General features: G+C 42.4%; 1 protein-coding gene across 6 annotated transcripts in view; it reads left to right on the top strand.

Moving 5' to 3' along the window:
* Positions 1-25545, top strand: part of FRAS1 (Fraser extracellular matrix complex subunit 1) — a 419524-nt gene that overhangs the window by 328838 nt on the left and 65141 nt on the right. For 5 of the 6 annotated variants that reach the window (XM_046656854.1, XM_046656855.1, XM_046656851.1 and 2 more), the window contains 10 exons: positions 1504-1639; positions 5899-6089; positions 7108-7261; positions 8740-9003; positions 10904-11092; positions 12533-12652; positions 12928-13107; positions 21400-21524; positions 21818-21958; positions 23568-23795. In XM_046656854.1, coding sequence (XP_046512810.1) covers positions 1504-1639; positions 5899-6089; positions 7108-7261; positions 8740-9003; positions 10904-11092; positions 12533-12652; positions 12928-13107; positions 21400-21524; positions 21818-21958; positions 23568-23795 — 1728 coding nt within the window. The remainder of the gene's footprint in view (positions 1-1503; positions 1640-5898; positions 6090-7107; positions 7262-8739; positions 9004-10903; positions 11093-12532; positions 12653-12927; positions 13108-21399; positions 21525-21817; positions 21959-23567; positions 23796-25545) is intronic. The other variant, XM_046656853.1, reaches the window with a different exon arrangement.

Genomic DNA, 25545 nt, shown 5'->3' with positions numbered 1-25545 from the left:
TAAATAAAGAGTTCTACCTAAATTGGTTGCCAAGTTCTTCCCCAAAGTATCTAGGCACTAGTATCAAGATATGCGTGGTTTTCAATCATGGGTTTTTCAAAAAGTATGAAGATAATTATATGCTGAAGAGCAAATCATTATATCCATATTATTTCCTTAGTCAATAAATATTTATATGTTAGACATAAATGCTAGATGTGTATGGTAGTGGGAATAAAATTAGAAATTAAAGATACCTTTGAGGAGTTTACAATCTAATGTTTGCAGCAACTCAAATATGGGGATATGGAGAGTGTCTCCAAGTCACTCCTTAAATCAAGTCAACACTTATCACTGTAAACAATATTGACAGTTCCTGGGCAGGGGTGGGGTATATAAAGTATCCTGATCATGAAGTTACCCAGACCTGAGTTCAAGTGCCAGTTCTGTTACCTACTAGCTAAGTGGCCTTGGACCAATTATGTAATCTTAGCCTCAATTTCCTCATCTTCAAAATATTGCTATTCCTGTGACGTAGAGTATTGCTCTGATGACTAATAAAATAGAATTTTTAAACCCCACTGTGATCCTGGCACATGGTAGGGATTCCGTAAGAGCTAATTCACTTTCCTTATCCTGCTCCATGTACACACCGTAATGCCAAAAACTCAGGAGTTTTCTGGTTTTGTTGAGCAACTGAAAATTCATAAAACTGAGTTGTTTCCAAATGGTTCTGATATTCCACCCATCTTTCCATGTCCACACACTGGGGAAGCCACTTAGGCCTTCCCCATTCCCAGAGTCAGGATGACCTCCCACTTTGTAACTTGTAGACCTTCCCACATTTAGCTAAGAGTTGTTCAGAGTGAAATGGCTTGGTCATATCTGGCAGGCTAGCAAAAAACACCAGGCTCAGGGGGCAGAGTTAGCATACAAAACAGGGCTCCAAAGGAAAAAGTTAGTTTGAGCAACTACTTATACTGATTTATTTCCCCCTTGACATTAAGATAAACACTAGCTCACAGGTATGGCGAGCCCTTTCTCCCTGCATATCTATAAACATATACCATAAGGGAATAAACGGGACTTTTATTCCTGGTAGGAACACCTGTAGGACAGCTTTACCCTCACATCTCTGAGGGAGGGCTGCATGCATCATTCTGTAGCTGCAGGCTTTTGAATGTTGATGTGGAAGGAAGGCAGCCATCCTGTCATACAGCTCTGCTGAGGTGGGTGATTAGAATGGGCCAGAGCTGCTTTATAACCAGATCCATCATTGAAGGAAGCACAACTTTGAAGGGAGACACGAAGTCATCGTGTCTGAGCGTAGCTTTGAGAGGCGCTGAAAGATTGCCTGGCTTCAGCCGCGTGCACATTCCTCATCTCGTCTGTAGAGGATCTGCCTCCTCAAAGAAGTGGAATTGGTGCTGGAAGGTCACCCCAGGCAGCACTTTTCAACCCAGTTCTTTTTATTGCAGTTTTATGCAACCGCCCAAGGACTCTCTACTATCTTTTCTCTCTTAGGTTGATGAGGGAGGGAGAGCCCCACTCTCATTTCACCATTTCTTTGCTGCTGATGATCATGACAATCTTCAGGGAGATGCTGTCATTAAACTAAGTGCTCTGCCCAAGTACGGCTGCATTGAGAACACAGGAACAGGTACCAGCAGGAGCTTTGCTGTAGAATTGTTCTGGACCTGGAAAGAAGAGAAGGTGGAGGGGGGTAACTGCCTTCAATTAAACCTGGAGATGGAGAACTAAAGAGGAATGGAACCATTGCAAAGAAGTGGAAGGAAGGAAGCTTCCATGCACTCAACAAAAATTTCCTGAGCATTTTCTGTGTGCCAGGCACTTTTTTAAGCACTGGGGATATATCAGTAAACAAAGTAGACAAACCCCTATCTTCATGGTGCCTTAGATCCCAGTGGGGGAGACAGATAAGAAACCTAGTAAATAACAAAACAGTGTAAGACGTTAGGAGGTAAATCAGTGCTATGGAAAAAAATAGAGCCATGTAAGGGGATTTGGAGTGCTGGCAATGGGGATGGAGGGGCTTGTGGACTGCACTCAGAGTTGAGTGTCAAGGAAATAAAAATGCCTGTCTTTTTATTGTGAGGCAGCTATCGTTTAGCTGAACCATAGCTTATGTCTCAGCTCCTTCTAAGGAGACGACATGAATTGAAACGTGTGGTTGTGTATCTGTGACCCTCTACTAAACATCCCCCTCCCTCCACCATCTGCCCTGGACTCACTGCCCTTGGTGATTATCACAGAGAAGAAGAGACGAGAAGGCGTGTACCAGCCACAGCCCCCTGAGACCCAGTGACTGACAGTTCAGACAGCTCCTGGCAGGTTACTGTGCTGCTGCCTCTGCAATGAGATGCCTGAGTGCCAGCGTTTGGCTCTAATTGGTGTGCAGCTAGCAGCTCCCACAGAGAGGACACTGACTGAAGGTGTCTGTGGCCAGCATGATGCCTGGGAGTTGAGCCTGGTTACCAGAAACTCATTTAGCAGTGGTCGTGTTTTCCTATAGAAAACCTTCAGTCTTTTCCCCCATCTTGCCTTTCAGAGTGTGCGCTTAGATTTGTTTATTGCTGAATTAGATTTATTTCCACAAATGCTTGGGCTAGATACAAGGGATGTAAAGATAAATAGGACACAGCTCCTGTCATGACAGGGAAACAAATGGTGAAACTGATAGGTTATAATAAGTGAAATGCTGGGGCAAGGAACGGAGCAAAGCGCTGAGAGAGCATGTAGGACAAAATGGTTACTTTTTCCTGGGAAGTTAGGAAAGTCTGAGGAGGTGACGTGAGTTGGAACTTGAGGAGTTAGTGGGAGTTCCTGTGGACAGAGGGAAAACAGCATTTCGTGCAGAGGGAAGAGTGTGAGCAAAGGTCAGAAACCGTGAAAGGATGGTTGCCCCTGGCCGTCTCTTCCCTCCAGGTGGTTTCTTATTAAGCCTTCCTGACATGGTTTACGTCAACTTGGAATGCATGCAGAATCTTTTGCTGGTCTGAAAGTCAAATTCTTGGTAAGCCTCAGCCTCTCTAAAAAGTGGTCCTCAAACTTTAATGTGCATAAGACTCACCTGGAGGGTGTGTGAAAACAGTTTCCCAGGCAGCAACCCCAGAGTTCCTGTTTGAAGAGATTGGTGAGGTTGAATTTCTCACCTGCTCACAGGTGATGCCATTGCTGCTGGTCCAAGGACCACACTTGGAGAACAGCTGCTTTACACTGGTACAAACCTGGAAGTAAGGAAAAGACATTCGGGGGGGCAAATAACTGTCCCAAGGCACATCATTTAAGGACCCCACCCTTTGCTCCATGGGTGTTCAGAACCGAGTCTATTTTATTTACATAAAACTGGCTACCTAGATTCAGAATCCAGCTGAGCAGAAAAACATCTTTTTTTTTTAACTTTTTTTTTTATTAAGATTATGATAGTTAACAACCTTGTGAAATTACAGTTGTACATCATTATTAGTCATGTTGTAGGTACACCACTTCACCCCTAGTGCCCTCCCCTCACCCCTCTTTTCCCCTGGTAACCACCGATCAGTTCTCTTTGTCTATATGTTAACTACCACCTATGAGTGGAGTCATACAGAATTCGTCTTTCTCTGTCTGGCTTATTTCACTCAACATAATACCCTCAAGGTCTATCCATGTTGTTGTGAATGGGACAACTTTGTCCTTTTTTATGGCTGAGTAGTATTCCATTGTATATATATACCACATCTTCTTTATCCACTCATCAGTTGCTGGGCACTTAGGTTGGTTCCATGACTTGGCTATTGTGAATAATGCTGCAATGAACATAGGGGTGCATGGGACTTCTGGAATTGCTGATTTCAGGTTCTTGGGATAGATACCCAGTAGTGGGATGGCTGAGTCATAAGGTATTTCTGTTTTTAACTTTTTGAGGAATCTCCATACTGTTTTCCATAGTGGCTACACCAGTTTTCATTCCCACCAACAGTGTATGAGGGTTCCCTTTTCTCCACAGCCTCTCCAACATTTGTCACTTTTGGTTTTGGATATTTTTTCCATTCTAACAGGTATAAGGTGATACCTTAGTGTAGTTTTGATGATTTACATTTCCCTGATGATTAGTGATGTTGAGCGTCTTTTCATGTGTCTATTGGCCGTCCGTATATCTTCCAGAAGAACATCTTTTTAAAAACTCATTAGAAGAAGTAGCTTTAACTTCTTACCAGGAAGACAGGAAGAAACAGAATAATTATATTGTCAGGTCTAAAATCTAACAGCATGGAACCTGCACTCTTTGAGACCAGCACAAGCAGGACAGGACCCACCTGGGTTACCTCTAGGCCATCACTGTGATGGAGTAATCGACGTTCATAATGATAGTCTGCATGCATCCAGAACTATTTAATTTGCACATAGTGTATTCTGTTTAGGAAGGCAAGGAAGCACATAAATAATAATGATTTCCATGAAAAAACAGAAGGTGCAGTTTTAAAAATTGGAAGGATTGGTGCTTAAAGCTTCAGTGACAGATTCATTTGTTGAATAGCTTGTTTTCCAGGGACAGAATGTCATTATTCTCTTTGAGTATGTTTTTAGGCATCATTTACTTTACTTAATCTATTTTTGACCCAAATAAAGAAGCCACAGTTCTCATATTTATAGGGATCAATGGAAAGAGAAAATAAAAATTTGAAGGAATTTTACCAGTTCCTTCTGGAAACCCTGAACCGTCTTGGAGATTATTGGGTCACTGGTCACTTAGACCTCTCTATGCTTCTGGTATCAAGAAGAATAAAATCGCAGGGTAAAATTTATGAAAATGGCATTGAAGAAAAAATATTTGTCTTGAGTTCTTATTTCAAACAAATTATAAATAAAACTTTTTCATTCCTAATCTTTCTGTTGGGAGTTAACAAAAAATGACACTGTCTACAATTCAGGAAGTCAATAGCCCTTTAATTTACGATCTAATCTTTACAAAGGACCATGGGAGAGAAAAAGAGAAAGGCTTGTTGCTTTCAGATTGTCTGTCTGCACTTTTCTTTGTTTAGATATATCCAGGGAATGTTTGAAGCCACAGGGGTTTCTTTTTCCTCCTTTCTCTAGAAGAAAATTGTGGTAACAATGTAAAATCAATCAATTAGAGAGACTCAGACTAGAGCCAGGTAAGAGACAAGTCATCCATCATTTAGACATTGCTTACTCTTCCCCTTGGCCTTTTATGGTGTTTGGGGTTGGGAGTAGAAGAAGAGTTAACCAGAGCCAACACTTTCTAAGGGGCTCTGAATGGTACTTGGGCATCTCAGTACCTGAATGGCACCTGAGCTCTGGATGGTCCCTGAGCATCACAGTAGCCCTGGTGTACCATCCCAGGGTCTGAGCATTGACCCATGCAGACCTTCCCTTAAGGAACTGAGAGGTCAAATGAAATCATGCTTAGGGAGATGTTTCTTAGTTAAAAAGGTATACAGTTAACCTTTTCTAATGCAGAGAAAGAGGATTCCTCTTGCAGAATATGCCAGGTAGAGTGGTTTTGAAATTGGCTGAAGCTTAAAGTAGAATCTTTGCTATTGTGTCATTACTTGCCCCAGGGCTTATATTATCAAAGATTTCTAACAAAACAGCCAGTGATTCTGTGCTATATAAAATAATAAAATTCTGAGAGCTTTCATGCCTATTATCTCACTTGATGCCTCATGGAAAGAACAGGACAGGTATATCCATTTCCACATGAGAAATGGTCAGTGGGGAAACTGAGATCTGACTCCAAGTCTTTGAATTCCTGGTCTCTGTTCTTTCCATGCTTCTACCTTTATCCTCAAGCATATTTTCCTCTTTTGTCGATAATGCCGTCGTGTTTTCTAGGTCAGCCTAGTAAGCAGGAATTGATAAATTGGTAAAAGTCCTCTCTTGATGTTGATGCAGGTGATCGTTTTGGCCCTGGAATGACCAGTGATCTAGAGGCATCATTCCCTATTCAAGATGTCCTGGAAAACTACATTTACTACTTTCAGAGTGTTCATGAAAGCATTGAGCCAACCCATGATATTTTTAGCTTTTATGTAAGTGACGGAAACAGTCGTTCAGAAATCCACAGCATCAACATCACTATCGAGGTAAAGACTTTGGAAGTTGGAAAAATTGGGCCTTTGACCACAATATGCCACCAGTAGGTAGCTTTATATGAACTCAAAAGCAAAGAAGATGGGATTTGGCTTTCAATTTTACAGGTCAATTAAAAAATATAGCCCCAACCTTCAGGAAACTTGTAGGATTAAGGCTGGCATTTGGGGATGGTGTGACTTAGAAATGTGAATTTCCATTTCAAGGTAAGATCTGTTCATTCTGTATGAAAACAGTTTGTGAGGATCAGACTCATATTCAGATGCCAGTCTCATATTTAGATGAAAACTAACATATGCCTATTTTTCCCTGAAATGATTGTATGTGGTTCTATATGCATACTTGCCTTTTCTTATATTTTTTAAGCATTTATTCATTAAATTGTAACATCCAAGAAAAGTGTTCCTTGATGCTGTATTTATTCTCATTTGAGCAACTGCATAGGCTTACCCTACCACTCCGGGGAGAGAGTGAGATAAAAGAGAAAACTCCAAATGGAATGCCCTCTACCTTGGGAAAATAAAACATATGGTACACTTGGCACCCTTCAGGGACAGTGGTGGAGGGGGTCTGGCGTGGGGGACGAGGGAGACAGCTTTAGAAACCCACACTTCATGGTGTCCTTCTATAGGTACTGTGATATATTTCAGGTTTTCTACAACAGTTCAGATTTCAAATAATGTGCCCTTTTATCCCCAGGATATACTTGTACTTGTCTAACCACATGTTCCTATTTTGGTCTGGAAAAATATGATCATTGTACCAATGAAGACATCTGAAAAGATTTCTGTAGAATGTCCATCAGCTTCTCTTCAAGGGGACGTTTTGTTTATATGACTTGCTCTCCTTTCAAACTAGTCGTATTGATTGGGAATTAAAGATGGTGACACAGTAAATGCTATTTCAATAGTGAAAGTTGCTGCGAGAATGTTACTTTCTCTGAATAATGTGCATTTTCTTTCTTCTTAAACCGATATCTGTATGAGACTTAGTATTTTGTGCTTTAATCAGAGGAAGAACGATGAACCTCCCAAGATGACCTTGCAGCCCCTCAGAGTGCGGCTCAGCTCAGGAGTGGTGATCAGCAACGCTTCTCTGAGCCTGCGAGACCTGGACACTCCAGATAATGAGCTGATTTTTGTCCTGACGAAAAAGCCTGACCACGGTAGGACACAACTGCTATGAAAGCTTCTTAATTGAGGTGCCCAATGGGTTATTAGAATAAACACATAGATTTCAGTTGATTATTCCTCTGCTTTGCCTGTATATTGTCTATTCTTTGCATCAAAGTATAATCAAATTCACAGCTAGCTAATATTCTTTGAGGTCACAGTAGATGCCAGTTGCTCTAAAAGCCTGAATCCTGGGTAATTGGTGTCTCTGAAATTCAATTTCAGCTGTTTTCTTGCTTTCTTATGTAACCTCAGGCAAAATAGGTTTCAGAGTCAGCCCATCCTCTTCTCAGGAGCAGGCATCATTGCTTGATAACCCTGGGCCATCTCATGCAAGGAACAGAGTCACAGCCTTTTTAGTAATTGCAAAAGGTGTTCACTTCAGGTTAGAGGTGTGCTAAACTCCTATATGAGCTTGTTCCTTTTGCAAAGAAAGCACTTTTGCTTATTAAGCCAGAGCTAAAAACCACCAATGGAAACCTACCTACTTCTTTTCTAAATGCCATCCCTCTGGTATTAGCTAAAGCTCTGGAACTTTCGCCTCCCAAGTGGTGTCTTACTCCGTTGTAATGCCCATTGGTCTTTTAAAGATAAAGTTGTTCCTGTTGCTGGAGGGTTAATAGAAGAGGCTGTTGGTCAGTGCATGTTACCTTGCCTTCATTCACTTTCGCTTTCTTTAATGAAGCACTTTAACTATCCCATTGTGATACACGTGACCCTTGAAAACAGAAAAATATGCTTCAACTCAAAGATGCTTAGTGTCTTTCTGAATTTAGAAGCAATTTAAAGCATATTCCCATCTCCCATCCCAGATGCCCTAGGAGGAAGGCAACAAGTGAAGAATGCTATTTTCACTTTTTTTAGTTTTTTTTTGTATGAGGATGATTGGCCCTGAGGTAACATCTGTTGCCAGCCTTACTCTTTTTACTTGAGGAAGATTGTCCTTGGCTAACATCTGTGTCAGTCTTCCTCTATTTTGTATGTGGAACACTGCCACAGCGTGGCTTGATGAGTGGTGTGTATGTCCACACCTGGTATCCAAACCCACGAACCCTGCACCGCCAAAGCGGAGTGCATGAACTTAACCACTATGCCACCAGCCCAGCGCCCTATTTTCACTATGCAGAAGGGAAAAATAAGGTTTAGATAATGAAGTGAGTGTGAATTCATGAAGAGAAGTTCGATTTCTAAGCCTCTACATTACCACATCCATCTACTTATCCTTAAGAGATTTTTAAGTAGGAAAAGTGGGACTTTATCTTCTTTATTTGTAGATGAAGCCACAGGGCAGAATCCTGTGCTTATAGATAACATGCTAAGTTGTTAGACATTTATATGTGTGTGTCACCAAGAGCCTCTGAGGTGCTTGAAATTCTACCCAGGCTCATACTAGTTGACAAAATCAGACAAAGTTTTGGTGCCATATATGTTCTACCACTGTTTCTTTGTTTTTCTTTGCTTCCTTCCTCAGGCCATTTACTTCAAAGGCAAACTGCTTCTGAGCCTCTGGAGAACGGGAGGGTTTTAGCCCAGGGCTCCTCCTTCACCTACCAAGACATCCTGGCTGGGCTGGTCGGGTACATGCCTGGTGGTACTGGTGTGGCAGTGGATGAGTTCCAATTCTCCCTCACTGATGGCCTCCACATGGGCACAGGGAGGATGGAGATATACATAGAGCTACCTACAGGTGACACCCCCAACTTGGCTGTAAACCGAGGCCTCCAGCTCTCCGCAGGTACCACGGGAATGGAGGAGAGTAGCCATGGTTCTCCTATCCTAGTCTTCTTTGTCAGTGTGCAGTACTTATTTCCACGTTAACTCTGTGGGAGGGTCTTAAACTAAATGTTCGGAGCCCGAGGAGACTAGAGTTGGGGAGGACTGTTGTTTTAGGGACACTAAGAGTTGTGAGTGACAAATGTGAATCTCTGAAATTCTTTGGACCAGATGCCTGTGACTGTGAATTTGAGAAAAGATTAGGAAGAGTTTATAGTATTTCCAGGGTCCTCAAAAATCTTAATTTATCCAGTTACTTATTGGTCTAGGTTTCTTAGAACATTGCCGCTGCGCAACCAACCCTACAGAAACAAAGAAAAAAGAAATTGAGCACAATTTTCAAGGTACTTCTATTTTAAAAAAAGGCATGGAGGGACCATTGAGAAGCCATCATGCACTGAAAGAGATTATGCAAATAATTGAGAATCATTAGATATGGTATTCTAGGGTCTAACACTCACAGTTTTGCCTATGTGTAAGCAACACTGTAGGGCCTGTGACAAGTGTCAATCTTGAAGTCACTTTGCAGTACAGAGTTATTAATTAGGGAGTGGGCGTTTTGCCCACAGAGCATCCACATCGCACTGGGGTTCTGTTTGTTTGTCTGTTCTTAGTTTCACACATATTTTGTGGTGAAAAAAATTTGGTATAGTGGTATTTTAAAATTTGGATATTCCTAAAAGTCCCAGGTATTAGGTCTGGGGTTTACTTTTACCCTATTTACAAGCTTATAGGTTAGTCTGTTACTGTTTCATGGGTGCTGGTACAAGACAGGAGATTCTTCCGTCAGAGACAAAGTACTTTGTTACTCACAGCATAGCAGGCAGCATTGCCGTCAGCAAGTTTGCACTGGTTCCCTCTGCCCTCCAAGTCTCATGGGGGTGATGCAGACGGCCCAGATGGATGCCTTCATATGCAGTGGGATGCGTTACAGAAGAGGAACACTGAGCTTGGGGAGCTCTCTGTGTTATAATCAGCAATAAGCAAGCCTGATCTTTGTCCCAGAGGAAGACATCACCTCTTCCCTCAAGGTTGTTCGCTGAGAGTGGTCCAGGGAAGGAGTGCTTAGGGGGCTTTGCACTGTTGACGTTGTCCAGCAGGAACAGGGACGCTCAGGGCCGGTAGTGAATTGCCACTCCAAATACCAGGATGTATTACACATGGATGACTGAGATCTACTTTACCAGAATTTACTATTTTTGATATGAGAAAATGGCTGGTAAGCACGAGACAAGGCCCTGAGAAGAGGTGTTTGCCAGTAGCTAGTACTTTGCCTCTACCCCAACATCTGTGTGGCCTTACAGGGTCCAGCACTCAGGTCTCCATGCTCTGTAATCCTCACCACATCCCCTGTCTTAAGCAACATTGATTTTGCCTGTTTGGTCTGAGATGGCAACCAGATACATTTGTGAGTTTATATGAAGCTTTTTTTTATGATTTGGTGATCCTCAAGGCAGTAAATAAATTAAGTCCAAGCAGGATTCATCATAGATCTAGGAGTTATTTACATCACAGAACTAGGAGTTATTAGATAGGTCTAGGTACTCATGATAGGTCACGGGAGGGAAGCAAGCATAAGGAGAGAATGAAAGTGGATCAGAAGAGAAAAGAGCTCAGATCTAAACCCAAGGGATGACTAGCAAATTGGGAAGTTGGGTCTATTTCGCTTGGAGAAATTAAAATTTGTTCAACGGGAAACAGAAGGTGAAGCACCTGGTACTTGCTTAGACCCAGGGAATGTGTGATAATTTAGCTTTCAGTCTCCTAAAATCATTTGTTAGCTTCCAGTCTCCTAAAATCATTTGACATCCTATTCAAAGGAAATGATGGGGAATGAACTATTCTCTCCCATTCTCTTCCAGGGTCTATAGCACGCATCACAGAACAGCACTTGAAAGTGATAGATACTGACTCAGATGATGGTCTGGTGATGTACATCATGAAGGAGGATCCTGGTGCCGGGCGCCTGCAGATGGTAAAGCATGACGGTCTGGAGCGAATCTCCGTTCAAGGCCCCATCCGAAGTTTCACCCAGGCTGACATTAGCCAAGGTCAGCCAGTTCTCTTGTGCTACCCAGACTTCCACGGACACCACCCACAGTAGTAAAATGGGAGTTAAATGCCTGGTAGCCTATGGCCGTAAACTGTGAACTCTTTGTTTTGAATAAGAGCTGTGTTAGAGCTTCATTTATTCTTTCTTGTCTCCACAATTTTTTGTTTTTAAAAAACTATCCGTCTTTGCTAAAATCTACCCATGCTTTGACATAGCAATGATGAAATTTGGGGCTGTTATGGAGGGAAAAAATCATTTTGACTTGCTATGATGCTGAAAAGTGTGTGTGAGAGAGAAAGGAAAAAGAAGTGAATTGGGATGGATTAAGGTGAAAATTATGTCTGCCTTAGGTGAACAATTTATATCTCTTTTCAGCTCCCCAAAGAGTACAAGTTAATGAACTAAGCAAAATGGAAGGGCATAAATCGGAGCTGCCTGGGGGAGATTACATAGCTCATCCCTCCTCCAGGAAATGCTGATGTAATAGAAAAGCATAAATGTTAAATGCTACATAGTTACTGTATGATGCTTTCAGTGGTAAAAATAAAAGGCGGGGAGGGAGTTACATATGGGGGAAAAAGTAATCCAGTGTCATGTGATGATGTGCAAATCCAGTTAGAGGTGGAAACATGCCCCCAAGGAGCAGAAATAAGGGTCCTGTCCATGCATAACACCTAAAATTGGTAGCAGCTGAATTCTCATTGGACCTGTCTGTACTTTAGTGAAAGGGATGGAATAGGCAAAGGGACAGTAATTCCTTAATTATTCTTTGCCTGAGTGTCTCTTTTTAAAAGATGAGACCAAGTACCTCTTCCCAGATGTTTGGTTATATTTCATTGATAGACACCTGGAAGTGATGCTGTGGGTTAACAAAGATGTTAATACATTGCACTGCTCCCCTTGAATCCTTTGGACAGAAGTGTAGAGTTTTTGTATTTTGTTTATCTATTTATTTGTTGGTTGATTATATTTCACATTCCACAAATGATTTAAGGCTGTATGGGGAAATGGGAGTGATGAATTCTGGGAGAATGTAGGCCAAAGCTCTGTGTCCTCTTGGCCTGTGACATGGATATATTACAGGATCACACCAATGCTTTGGGTGCAGTCAGTGCACATTTTCCATGTGGGCAGTTTTGCTAATCTAGTTATTCCGTAGAATCCTGCACAAAAGCTGAGCCTTAACCATGAGCAGTGCTCCCTGGGATGATTTTATTATGAGGGGTCTTTGATTATGATGAACTCAATAGTGGGAGAGGAAAGGGAGGAAATGAAACTTTAGATTAAAATGTCAAAAGCACTGTCAACGTGAGGAAGGTATTAACTGATTCATTGGTGTGAATACCAATCAGATTTCCACCTCACACTTCAGAAGTAAGGGCAGAAAGCACTGATAGCAAATCTTGATTTTTTTTTTTTTTTTTTGTCATTTTTACAGGCAAAGTAGAATACAGTCATGGAAAAGGAGAATCTGGAGGGAACTTTGCTTTTAAATTTGATGTGGTTGATGAAGAAGGCAACAAATTGACTGACCAGTCATTTTCCATCAGTGTTTTGGGTAAGGGGGCATTGGGTTTCTGAAAATAACCAGCAGTTCTGAGCTTATGTGGTCTACACTGTGCTCACCTTGAGGCTAGAGCCTTTCCTTTACCCAGCTGGAATGAAAATCTGGAAATTATATACCCTCTGTTGTGCCGAGCTCTGGCTCCCTGGAGCACCCTCTGAGATACAGGCCTAAGAACTCTTCTGATCTTACCCCTGGGTGTCAGGTCTAGAATTGAAGAGAGGAGGCTGAAAAGATCCCATTCGCATCACTATTTCTGATATTTTCAGAAGACAAATCCCCACCAGTCATCACCACCAATAAAGGGCTGGTCTTAGATGAAAACTCAGTGAAGAAAATCACTACTCTGCAGCTCTCTGCCACTGACCAGGAGAGTGAGCCTGCAGAATTGATCTACAGAATCACCAGACAGCCCCAGCTGGGCCACCTGGAACTTGCAGCATCACCGGGTAAGACTGTCATCTCTTGCTTCATCAAACCGAAAGTTGGGATTTAGTAAATGTTGGGGGCAGCCACTTCATGTGTGCACATAAACCTAGAATCTGCCTTTATTGGTATTTAGTTTCTGCATCATATTTTGATCACTATATACTGCCTTGCATTATACCTAACATACGGTAGATGCTGAATAATCACTTGCAGAAAGCTGAATGAAAAATTGCAATTTTATGTAAGCAATCTTGTCTTCATAACTAAATTGTCAATTCCTTTAGGGCAAACACTGCACTCTCTTCTTCCTCTGAAGCCTTTGAGTACCTGGCACGGTACAATGGACTGTGCTTAAAAATGCAGTTCAACAAATGGCAAGTGAGCTTGTGTATTGAGCAAGATTCCAGTTTAGCTGCTGCTGGGGGAAAAAAGATAAATAAGATACAATCTTCACCCTTCAGAACTCTCTACTAGGTGAGATAAGGAACCTCTGCAGATAACCATAACTCAGGGAAGAATATGGCAGGTGTTTTAAAAACTGTATAAACTGGATGTCATAGGAGTTCAAAAGTGGGAGAGGCTACATTGGGTTGGAAGGTGTACAGGGCATTTACAAGTGCCCTTGGAAGACAAAGTTTGGGCAGACAGAAATTGTGTTATTTCCAGAGATGGGAACATTAAAAATAAATAATGAGTGGGCCCATTTAGCTAAAGCATATATTCAGAAAATAGTGGTAGATGGGCATCGTGGGTAGACTGAGATTTTAGGGGTGGGGGGGGGGTCCTTCATATTTGGGATAAGTAATCACTATTTAATTCCATAGGCAATAGGGAGTCACTGCAGAATTTTGAGCAGGGAAAGGAAGTGAAATTCATCTAGCGTCCAACAGGATGAACTGAAAGAAGGAAAAAGGAGGCAGTGCTCAGGAAGTTTCACATTTAACCAGGTAGAAGGTGATGAGGCTTCACCTAGAGGGGCAGTAGTGGGAGAAGTAAAATGAGAATAATGTAAGAGGTAACACCTGGTACCTAGGAAGTCTTCAGTCAACAATAGTGGTAGGAGGAAGGAAGGAGGGAATTGCAGAGGGAGAGCCTGGAGAACCTGGCAGCTGAATAGATGTGAAGGACAAGAGATACTTGCTTACTAAACAATCTGAAGAGAAAATTGTCTTTATTTTGTGTCTCAGAGAGGCAGTGACAGCTTGCAGGGGATTTAGATCTTCATTGCTTTTCTTTGGATTTTAGGTTACAGATTCTTCAGTCATTCAACTAGGGAAACAGCAAAACAGGGGAAATACCTGCCCTGATGGTGCTCACTTTCTAATGCAGGGAGTCATTAAACAAACAGGCAAGCAACTATATCAGGTGTCAATGGTGATGAGTGTTGGGGAGAAACAAGGGCATTCCTGGGGTGCAGGGAGCAGGGATGTGAGGGAAGGCCTCCCTAATAATAAGATGACATTTGAGCAGAGATCTGAAGAAAGAAAGCTAGCCATGCTGATACATAAGGAAAGAGCTTTCTGGACAGAAGGATCAGCCAGGCACATCACGTTCCAGATGCAGCAAGGAGCCAGTGTGGCTGCAGCAGAGCGAATGAGGAAGAGAGTGGTGGGGATGAGCTTGGAGAGGTGGAGGGTGATGAGTGGAGGAGGCGAGGGAGGCAGACCATGACTGGGTCCAGGGTGATAGTGGAGGAGGGAGTGTTGTGCTCTAATGGTGGGAGGGCGTGGGGAAGGATGGACAGATTGGCCAAAATTCCTAATGCAGATTAAAGCAGGTGGCCTGCCCTTTTGTCCTGAAGTTCCTGGGGACGCATGCAGATCAGCACTCCCAAGACCTTGGCTGCGTGAGATATTTGGTAACTAATTCATGAGCTAATTGCTTCTGCCAGAATTCTGTCGGGCTGCTGATTGTATCTCTCCACAGATGAAAGGGCCGACTCTTGGCTGTTGTGTTAGGCAACTGCATCCACACTGCACAGAGCTTTAAAAGGCTCTGAACTTCACACAAGGCACTGTCGTCTGCGACCTGCTGCTAAGTCCCAGCCTTCACTCTTCTCTGACCCAGGTGGTGTTGAGTCCTGTGTGAGGCTGCACCAGATTTGCCTTTCCTATTTTTATAGGCTCAGCCTTCGCTGGGCTTAAATTCTGGTTGCCAAGACTAGGCCAAAGCTGGTTAGGGAGCGACCCATCTGTGATCACACTTCTCCCCCCTCTTGGGAAAGTAGCCCCCCAAGATAGAAGGAGGGCCCCCCCAACCTGGGACACCTCCTTCACCTGCCCTTTTGCACCAGGCTTGACTTCCTGATCCATGTTGTCTCCCGTCTCCACCAATTTTTCTCAATCTACCTGTTTCTAGTAACTCTAAGTAGACCAGATGTAAGGATCCAGTGCCCTCTATTATTCTTGAGGGCCCCTCCCCATTGCTAATAGGACAGGGCTTCCCTGCCCCTGCCTCACCACCAACCCCACTCTGGCCCTTTCTGTAGCATTTAACCAGCCTTCTCTCCTTCCCTGTCTTCTCTAAGTGAGAAAATATTCATGAATTTGATTCTTTTTTACATGTCAAAGGTCTCCCTTCAGAGGAGGTACATATTGGTTACTTATCGTCCTCTCTTAAGACAGCTGGCTCCAGCTTAGAGAAATGCAGCAGCGCCTCACCCCGTTGTCTCAGTGGGCAAGGATGGCTCTACCAGGAGCTGGGGTTGGGCTGGGGCCTTTCTTTCTGAGAAGAGCAGAGCATCTTCTAGGCCAGTGTCTGTAGTGCAGGCACTAAGCTACTCTGAGACCACTGTCTCTCGGAATTGTCATTTGCCACCAGAGCTTGCAGACATCCTCTTGATGGTTGACTATGAAGTGGACTTATTCTCATGCTGTCTTCCTTGGTCAGCTGGATGTAACTGATTGTTCTCTTTAGATAGACAGAAAAGGTTGAGGATCCTCCTTTCTTCCCCTGAGGAGATATAGGGAGCCATATGCCCATGCAAACTGTGCAGGAGACTGACAAGAGCCTCCTGCCACTGAGGAGAGTCTAATGTGAGGGTCTAATTCCCGTGTGTGTGCCCTTTTCAACATCGAGGAGCCGCACCCTTATGTCAGGGACCCTAAGACCCTATTTTTCTTGGAAAATCAAGTAAGGAGTTATATTATTATAATAGAAGCTATGCTGTTGGATAAAGAGACTCCAAGGTACGGTACCTTAAACAAAAATTTATTTTCCCTCACAGAAAAGTCCAGAGGCAGGTGACCCAGATGGCCTGAGGTGACTCAGTGATCCTCACCATGAAGCTCCCATTTCTGGTCCAGCAACTACTGGAGCTGTTGTCAGCCCCTGGCCAGCAGTGGGGGAGACAAAGCCAGGAAAGCCCACATCCATTTCCTTTTTAGGAGTTTTACTAGAAGAACACACATCCCTTTTGATCACATTCTAGTGGCAAGAACATAGTCACACAAAGCTGTGAGGTGGCTGGGACATGCAGACCCTAACTAGGCATCCAATTCCTGAGCTAATAGTCAGGAGTTGTATTTTTTAAGTAGGGGAGGAGTAATATTAGAATATAGCAATCTCCAGCACAGCACTGGTTCTCGCCTTCACCAAACATTTACTGAGTAGCTGTTGCAAGAGAAACCTAAGGTTTTGGAAGTGGGAGACATGTAAACTGTCGACGAAAATAATCCATAGCCAATCTATAAATGAAAATTTGGGTGAGTTTATTCTGAGCTTAAATCTGAGGATTATAACCCGGGGCCTTTCTTCCCGAAGGAAGAAAGGGCACCAAAGAAGTGGGGTGCACAGAGTGGTTATATGCCCCCAAAGAGGATGTTTCACATAGGATTGAAATGTCCCTTTTACAGTAGTCGCAAGACTGCTCTATGGCACAGCAATTGATGGAAGCAGCAGGTAGGTCTTCTGTCTCAGTGAACACAGCAGGGTGGCAGTCTGTTGTCTCCAGCTGAGTGGTCACAGGTGAGCTGGGTGGTCAAAGGTGAGTGCCGCAATCAGTTCCTAGCCTAAGGAAAGATGCTTATCCCTAAGGAAATGCCAGTGTGGGGGGAAGTTGCACCTTTATCTCAAGGGCCTTTGTTCTTGCCATAGGAAATGTCTAAGCAGATATACAACGCATGCTCAATAGCCACAGTCAGGCCCTTTTGGAAAAAACAAAGTCAGGCCAAATTAGGTTTATACCAAATGTCTTCCTCATATACTCCAATATGTCCTATTGCTTGCCATTTTTATTTGTCAAAATACATATGTACAAATGTGTTTCAGTAGCTGTGACAGCAACATGAGAGAAGACAATGGGAGCCTAGGGAGAGTGAGTTCCACCTAAGAGAGGGGTCCGGGTGAGTCAGGAAAGACTCCCCAGAGGTGATGCTTTAGCAAAGGTGTTCTTTGCTTTCCCCTGTATCTCAACCTCTCTCAGCATTGTGACACTAACCAAAATAAGATGCAGCCATTGGCTTAATTTGGGACTGCTGTAACAAAGGACCACAGACTGCACAGCTTAAACCACAAAAATTTATTGTCTCACAGATCTGGGGGCTGGAAGTCCGAGATCATGGTGTCGGTAAAGTTGGTTCCTTCTGAGTGAGGGATTTGTTCTGGGCCTCTCTCCTTGGCTTATAGATGGCCATTGTCATGTTCACACGGCATTCTTCCTGTATGTGTATGTCTGCGTCAAAATAAGGACATTAGTCATATTGGATTAGGGCCCACCATAATGACCTCATCTTAACTAATTGCATCTGTAGTCATCTTATTTCTAAATAAGGTCGCATTGGGAGGTACTGAGGGTTAGGACTTCAACATATGAATTTGAGGGCTGGGGGGAGCAATTCAACCCATAACAGGAGGCTTTCAAGAAAATCGGAAGCAGGAAATCTGAGAGTCTCCCACAGCATGAGCTTGAGGTGGGACACAGGTGGCATAGAACCAGCCACAGCTGTGCTGAAAGCAGGAAGGCTGAGGCCATCGCCTAACCTCCTATATGGAAGGCAGTTTCTTTAAAGATGCTTTATTCCCGCACCACTTCCCTGACCTGGACTGAACTTTCTCTAACATGCTGGCCCTCCAGGGGAATTGGAAAAACTGACAGGGTTACTGTGGGTCTCTGTGATTTAGCCAGCAGATTGGTGACTGAAAACACCTTCAATGGGTTTAAAAGCCTTTAAGACTGTTCAAACAGAAACTACCACTGTGACAGCCAGTAGAGACAATATGTTATTAGGAACATCATCTTGCTGGCAAGTGAGTAGCTGAAATCTTCTAATACCCAATTAGCAAAGGCTAAAATTTAGGAAAAAAAAGTATTATAGAGATAGAAAATCTGTGTTCAGTAGGACCTCTTAGATATTGATTATAGTAGGTGAACTAAATTCATTCACCAAATATGTTTTGAGTACTTACTGAGTGCCAGACACTCCTGAGGGCGCACATTGATGAAGAAACAACAAAAATCTTATCGTCTTGAAGCTTATGTCCTACATGTAGCTTGTTACCCTCTGGCACTTAATTATGGATATCACTTAAATGATAGAATTAAATTCCCCATCAAAATCAATATTTAAGACAAGAAAAAGGTTGTAGCCAATAAAGTATTCTAGAAGAAACAACTCAATTCAAAAATATTATGATGTGATATTTCAGATCTATGAGTTGTTCTGTGATTCTTTACTACCTTTCTATATTTTTCACATTTTCTTTAATAAGTATGTATTACTTTTATACTGAAAAAAATTAAAGGATAAGGGTGAAATCCAAGAGACTCCTTGTCTAGCCTGACAAGGCTAGATGAATTTTACAAAACACACTCCTAGCAGGCATAAACCCTGGAGTTAAACAGCCTTGAGTTCCAGTCCAGCCCTGCCCTCTTCTTAGCTGTGTGACCTTGGATAGGCCACATTGTGTTTCTAATTTTATTCCCGTGTCATAATCTATAAAAATGGAGATAATAAGCCAACCTGCCAGAGTTGTTAAAAGATAAAACTTGATATATATAGATAAGCAAGTCTGAAATAGTATTCTGCACATGGTAGGTGCTCAACGTTTGCAAGATTGAATTGGGAAAGGCCCACTAAGCAAGCCTCGAGCTCTCATGCTCTGGAAATGGAATATGGAAAGTAGTGCTCCACTCTGGAAAATAATTTGGCAGTTTCCTAAAAAGTTAAGCATATACCTAACATGTATTCCAGCCATTCCACTCTTAGAAATTTACCCAAGAAGAGTAAAAACTTATGTCCTTACAAAGACTTGTAATGACCATAGCAGCTTTATTTGCAATAGCCCAAAACTGGAAGTAACCTACGTGTCCATCAACAGGTGAATGGATAAACAAACTAGGATATATCCACACAATGGAATACTACTCACAATAAAAAGGAATGCGCTATTAATACATGTTACAATATGGGTGAATCTCAAAATTATTATCCTAAGTGAAAGAAACCATGCATGAAATAGTATATGGTGTATGATTCTACTTATAAAAATTTAGAGAAAATGCCAAGTAATCTATAGTGACAACAAACAAGTCACTTTTACTTTGGGATAGGGTAGGGGGTGGGAAAGGAAAGGACAGAAGGGTTATAGTGTCCGTTGGAAACTTTTGGGATGATGAATATGTTCACTATTTTGATTGAGGTGATGGTTTCATGGATGTGCCAAAGCATATGTGAAATTGTACATTTTAAACCTGTGCAATTTATTATATGTCATTTCCTCTTGATAAAAAATGTTTCAAAAAAGATCAATCCCAAAGCTGCCTTCCCGAGGAAGGAAAAAATCTATCACCTTTTTTAATAGGTCTGAAACTCACATAGAGGGAACAGTGAATTAGGTGACCAGCTGATTGTGAGATTCCAGACAAGTACTTCCCCACGAGCTGTTAAGATGGATTCACAGCAAGGGAAGAGATTTAAATTTCTCCGTGCAGCCAGTCTGAAGTTATTAAATTTTTAAAGAAATGGTATGGATTTCTGTCCAGAGCCACAAGACAAAGCAATAAGACAGGGGGCTGCATTTCTTGCCTGTCAAGAGCTGATGTAGCAAGCACAGAAATATAAAATGCCTCATCAAAAAATTAATGCCACAATATTCAGGAGGCTATTGTATCTGGGTGACAAATTTCAGATGATAAAGAGAGATGCAAATGTAAACCATGCAGGTTGATTTTTTTTAAAAAAGATAAAGCAGTTATATTGATGTCACAGTTAAAAAATAAAAGAGTCCAAGTAGAATCTTTTTGTTTTTTTACAGAAAAGCTGAACTGGTTTTGCCCGGATTAACAATGACAAATAGTAAATCCCAGGGAGCAGCAAATGAATTTCAGGACCAAACCAAAGGACTAGATTAAATGGATTAATACCCCAACACTCAGAATCAGAAAGAAGGAATTTGTACTGAGGAACTGAAAGATGTAATTTTGTTTCAGTCTTGGCTGGCACCAGAGGATGAGTCCCAGAGGCCCTGAGAAAGAAACAAGAATTCTGGGCTGTTTTGCTAAATGTTGTTGGACATTTAAAAACATAGAAATGTTATTCATTTGTGGGATCCCTTAGCAGTATTTAAAATCACTTTAGATTTTTTTTTTTTTTACTTTGAGAATGACTGAAAAACATCTGACGTTTTCTCTATATCGTGTTATTAAAGGATACTGGTTTTCTAGGTCATTTGAGAGTTGAAATAGAATGATTGCTCAAACCCCAAAGTCAGGCAGTAAGATTTGTTACTGCCAGCCTGGCTAAAGTGGTATAGGAAAAGCCAGAATCATAGACCTGAGAGTTGAAAGGGACCTTGAAGAGTAACCAGTGAAGTTAGGGACACCAGGCATGACTCACCAATCACAGAAACAAGACCATGTTTAGCCAAGCCCTGTGACTCCAACGTTTAAAAGCTAAACCATCACACAATATTAAAAATTAGGGCAGGTTTTCAAAAAGGACGATGAGGCTATGGGGGAATATAAAAATTAAGAGAGAGTTCAGAGACTAAAGCAATGGCTCTGCCTTTCACAGATTTGACCTGCATATATAAACCCCAAGAGAAAGGAGAGTAATATTTATTGAGCACCTGCTGTTGGCTTGGCACACAGCAGCCTAAATAATTATGTTAACATGTTCTCCCACAGAGCATATGCTGTTGTAGGAAATAAAAAATACACAACTCTTAACAGAAGGTCTTAGAGAAAAGCACATAAATGCTGTAAGAAAAGTACAAAGGATTTTATCTGGTGAGAGTATGACGTTTCCCTAGCCTTAGAATTATGGCTAGCATTTTGATATCCTTTCCCTGTTTCTCTCTATCTCTTTTGCTAGGTATCCAGATTAGTTCCTTTACTCAAGCTGACCTGACTTCACGTAACGTTCAGTATATCCATTCCAGTGAGGCTGAGAAACATTCAGATGCCTTCAGCTTTACGCTGTCTGATGGAGTCAATGAGGTGGGTAAGGAATTCGGCTCCCTCCTTGAGTGGATGTTGATTCGGCCCACTCTTCTTTGAATGGAGTGTGCAGAGTGACTGTGCTATGAGACCTTCATTTTCCTCTGCTCTTGGCCAGGCATAGAGGTGACCTCCGACAGCCCCTGGGGCTCTTGCCAAAGAGAACTCACTTGTGGTCTCCTGGTCAGTCAGTCACAGGAGGAACGGTGTGAAAGGGAAAGTAGAGAGCACCTACCTTTTGCTTGGGTGGGTGCTGGGAGCAGGTGTCCCACCTGTGCTTTCTGCCATTCCAGGTGACTCAGACTTTCCATATCACTCTTCGCCCTGTGGATGATTCACTGCCCGTTGTACACAACTTGGGGATGCGGGTACAGGAGGGGGTGAGGAAGACCATCACAGAGTTTGAGCTCAAGGCTGTGGATGCAGACACAGAGGTAAGAACGCTCCCCTGGCTTCTTTGGCTGAATGAGAGTCTGATCTAGTGGCATCTGTTGCTTTGCGATTGTGCATCCTGAGGGTAGAGCAGAGTGGTGAGGTTAGTGCAAGCATCCTTGAGGGAGTAAAAACCAGAAGATACCACAGCCTTCTGGAAAAGAGAAACTAAGACATTTGAGATCAAAGTGTTTTTAAACCCTTTCTGAAACTCCAAATACATTCATCCTCTCCCTTGATTACGTGTAATAATCCTTGGACATGCTGATTTTTGATTCATAGAAAATTAAGTAGATGACATTTTATCCAATGTTTTTATTATTCACTGTAAGAGTGAACAAGGATTTTCTGCACTTATACACATTTCCCTCCATTTTCCCTCCTCCATCTAGACCTCTCTGGATGACAACTGATGATTACAATGTGAGCATCCTTAAAGAACTAGGCTTTACACAGTAAAACAGGGCATGTAGAGACTAAACTCTTATTCTCTTTCATGATGCTTTCAGATTGAAGTAGCTAAGATGTTGGCATGACTTAGCTCCTGTGAAAGAGCACCACAGCACTTATTAATTAGTTCTCTGTATACCCTTCCCCGTGCCAGCACTTATTCATTTATTCCTTCTGTCAGCAAATATTTATTGCTAAGTGCCAGGCTCTGCTCTAGATGCCAAAGACAGAGCTGTGAATGAAATGGATAAAGTTCCAGCCTTTGGTTAAGGCGACAGACAATAAAGAAAGAAAGAACATAGAATATCATGTCAAATATGATAAGTTCCATAAACAAAAATAAAACGAGGTAGAGGAGATAAAGATGGATGGATGTGCTGTTTTAGAAAGAGTGGTCAGGGAAGCTCTCTCTGAGAAGCTGACATTTGGGCAGAGATATCAGGAAGTGGAAGAGCAAGCCATACAGTTATCTGGAAGAATCGCTCTCTGAGCAGAAGAATCAGAAGTGTAAAGGCCCTGTGGTCAAGTGTGCTTGGAACCTTTGAGTTGCAATGGTCAAAGGCCAAGGGGCTGGAACTCAGTGAACAAGCAGGAGAGGAGAAGAATGAGGCCAGAGAGGACCCCTGGGGCCGGGTCACAGAGAGCCTTGTTGGCCCAGGTCAGGCCTTTGCATTTTATTCTAAGCTGGTGGGTAATAACTGGAAGGTCTTCAGTGGGTTTTCTACCTCTGTTTTTCCTTCTACATGTCATTTTAGAAACAGCAATTAGAAATGGGAAATTACCTTCTGTTCCGATACATGTGGGATTCTGTACATAAGAGTTTTAGAAAAGTGAAAGGAAGTGGATGGAAAAGAAATGAATGGTTTTAAAAGGTCTAGTTGCTATCATCCTGGTAGAGGTTAAAAATTCAGGTTTTCCCCTATGACGTTTAAAGGACAAATTTAAATGTCTTAGTCTTACAACTGAAGGCAGTAGAATATAAGTTCAGTTGTAGTAACCAATATAATTTCTCTCCTTAGCTCTATTTTTAGTATCTATAAATCCTAGAAAGTGCAATCCTTATTTCATAATGCCTTTACATTTGGCTGCCCTTGACCACCTATTGGCCATCATTCACACATCTGGTTTCCCTTCTCCTCTCACTTTTTACCTCCCTGACAGGCTGAGTCTGTCACATTCACCATTGTGCAGCCGCCACGCCATGGCACCATCGAGCACACCACCAGTGGGCAGCGTTTCCAGCACACCTCCACCTTCACCATGGAAGACGTCTACCAGAACCGGGTCAGCTACAGCCATGATGGCAGCAACTCCCTCAAAGACTGGTTCACCTTCACCGTCACTGATGGGACAAATTCCTTCTTTATTATTGAGGAAGGAGGAAAAGAGGTGAGGGCAAAGACATTTGAAAAAGAGGGAGGCATAGCAAAGGTTGTCTGGAGGCAGAACATGGCATTTTCAGGCCAAGGTTAGCATTGTTTGAGTTCTTGTTCTGTCACTTACTAATTGGCCTTGGGCAAGTTACTTAACGTCTCTAAACCTCAGCTTTTCATCTATAAAATGGGTACAATAATCACCACCAGCTTCAATTAGCCTAAGGATCAAAGGAGGTAATCCCCATAAAGTGCTTAACACTGTTGGCTATTAGTGAGCACTCCCAGTAACGGGGGATAGTCACTGTTTTATGACCACTGTTGTTTCTCCTTTCCTCTTCTCCCATTCTTTACTCCTTTAATTTTTCTTTCATCTGGTTTTTCAGTAATATCATATGGTTCTAGATTGTTCTCTTTCATATGTCCCCTCAGCCAGCCAGAGTTTCTCAGTGTCATGAAGAATAACAGTGGTTAAGAGTATGGCTTTTGCATCCAAAAGACATTGATTTAAATTCTAGCTCTGTCACTTACTAGCTGAGTGTCTTTGTAAGTCATTTAACCTTTCTAAGCCTTAACCTTCCTTATCTGTAAATCGGGGATGATATCTACTGTCATAATCTATGTCAAGCACTTAGCCCAGTCCCTTAGCTAGGAAACATCCCATGAACTGTGGCTGTAATCATCATCATGGCTGTCATTTTAGCACCAACTTGTGAAACAGGTAAAGATGCTTTTCTCCCGAGGCTAAGCAGCTGTCAAGCTTTACTTAAGAGAATTGCTCCCTTCTAACATCCAGGTATCCAGAAGAAACTTTAAGATAGCCCCTCCACGACCTGCGCTGCCATTTTTACGCATTCTTTCATTCCTTGGCCAGGTCTCCTGCGGTCCCATAACCCTCCCCTACCTGCTGACAGATAGGCCCATGGACACTCCCATATCTCACGCACCGTGTCTGACTCGGCAGAAGCCGTTTCGGTGAGCGGCGTGGTTGCACCCTACTTTATTTCCAGGATTGCAAAGGGTCAGCTTCTCAGTCCTCCAGATTTCCTTCCCTTCTTTGATGATGAATGAAAGTGATTCCTTTCTTGGAAGAAAGATCCTCCTGCATCCTTTAGAGACAAATAGCCCATGAGAAGGTCATTCTCAGTTGGCCGAAGTGTCGGTGGGATGGCTCTGGGAATTTCCCTGCCATTTCAGTGTCTGCACTGCATCACCCCTGGCAGGTCATCGCTTTTATTTTTCCTCTCCGAGACTGTAGCTGCTCCCCAGTCAGTTTGACTTTCAGAAGAGAAAACAGATTTCAGGATGAATCAGCAAGAGGGCTACCTCTCTGATAGGCACAAAAGGTCACAGCAGATCTCCAGAGGGACTGTGTTATTTTAAAAATGGAAATTATTTAGAAGGAGGTTGTAGAAGATGGAAAAGCCAGCATCTTGCTGCCCTGTGTGCTGGCTTGCTTTAGCCTCTCAGAGACAGTGAGGGGCTGCGTCAGACTCACCGTATATGTGTCGTGTGGATCTGTGTGAGAATGAAATTATAAACCAAAATTTCTTTTCACTATTCCCACAAATGCTTCTATTCTTGATTTTTCTGCCCTTTTGCCCCGTATGGACAGTTCTCTCAAAAAAAAAAAAAGGAAAGAAAATCTCTTCACATCTGGAGAATCCCACCTGGAGACTTTGACATTAACATTTTAATGATGATTTTCATCTGCCTCTCATGAAAATTTTAACAAGAATTATTGAAAGGAAACTATTTTGTTTATT

This window comes from Equus quagga, chromosome 3, assembly GCF_021613505.1.
Source record: "Equus quagga isolate Etosha38 chromosome 3, UCLA_HA_Equagga_1.0, whole genome shotgun sequence".
Classification (NCBI taxonomy): domain Eukaryota; kingdom Metazoa; phylum Chordata; class Mammalia; order Perissodactyla; family Equidae; genus Equus; species Equus quagga.
Note: the sequence above shows the minus strand (reverse complement) of the source record. Positions and strands in the feature narration are given on the sequence as shown.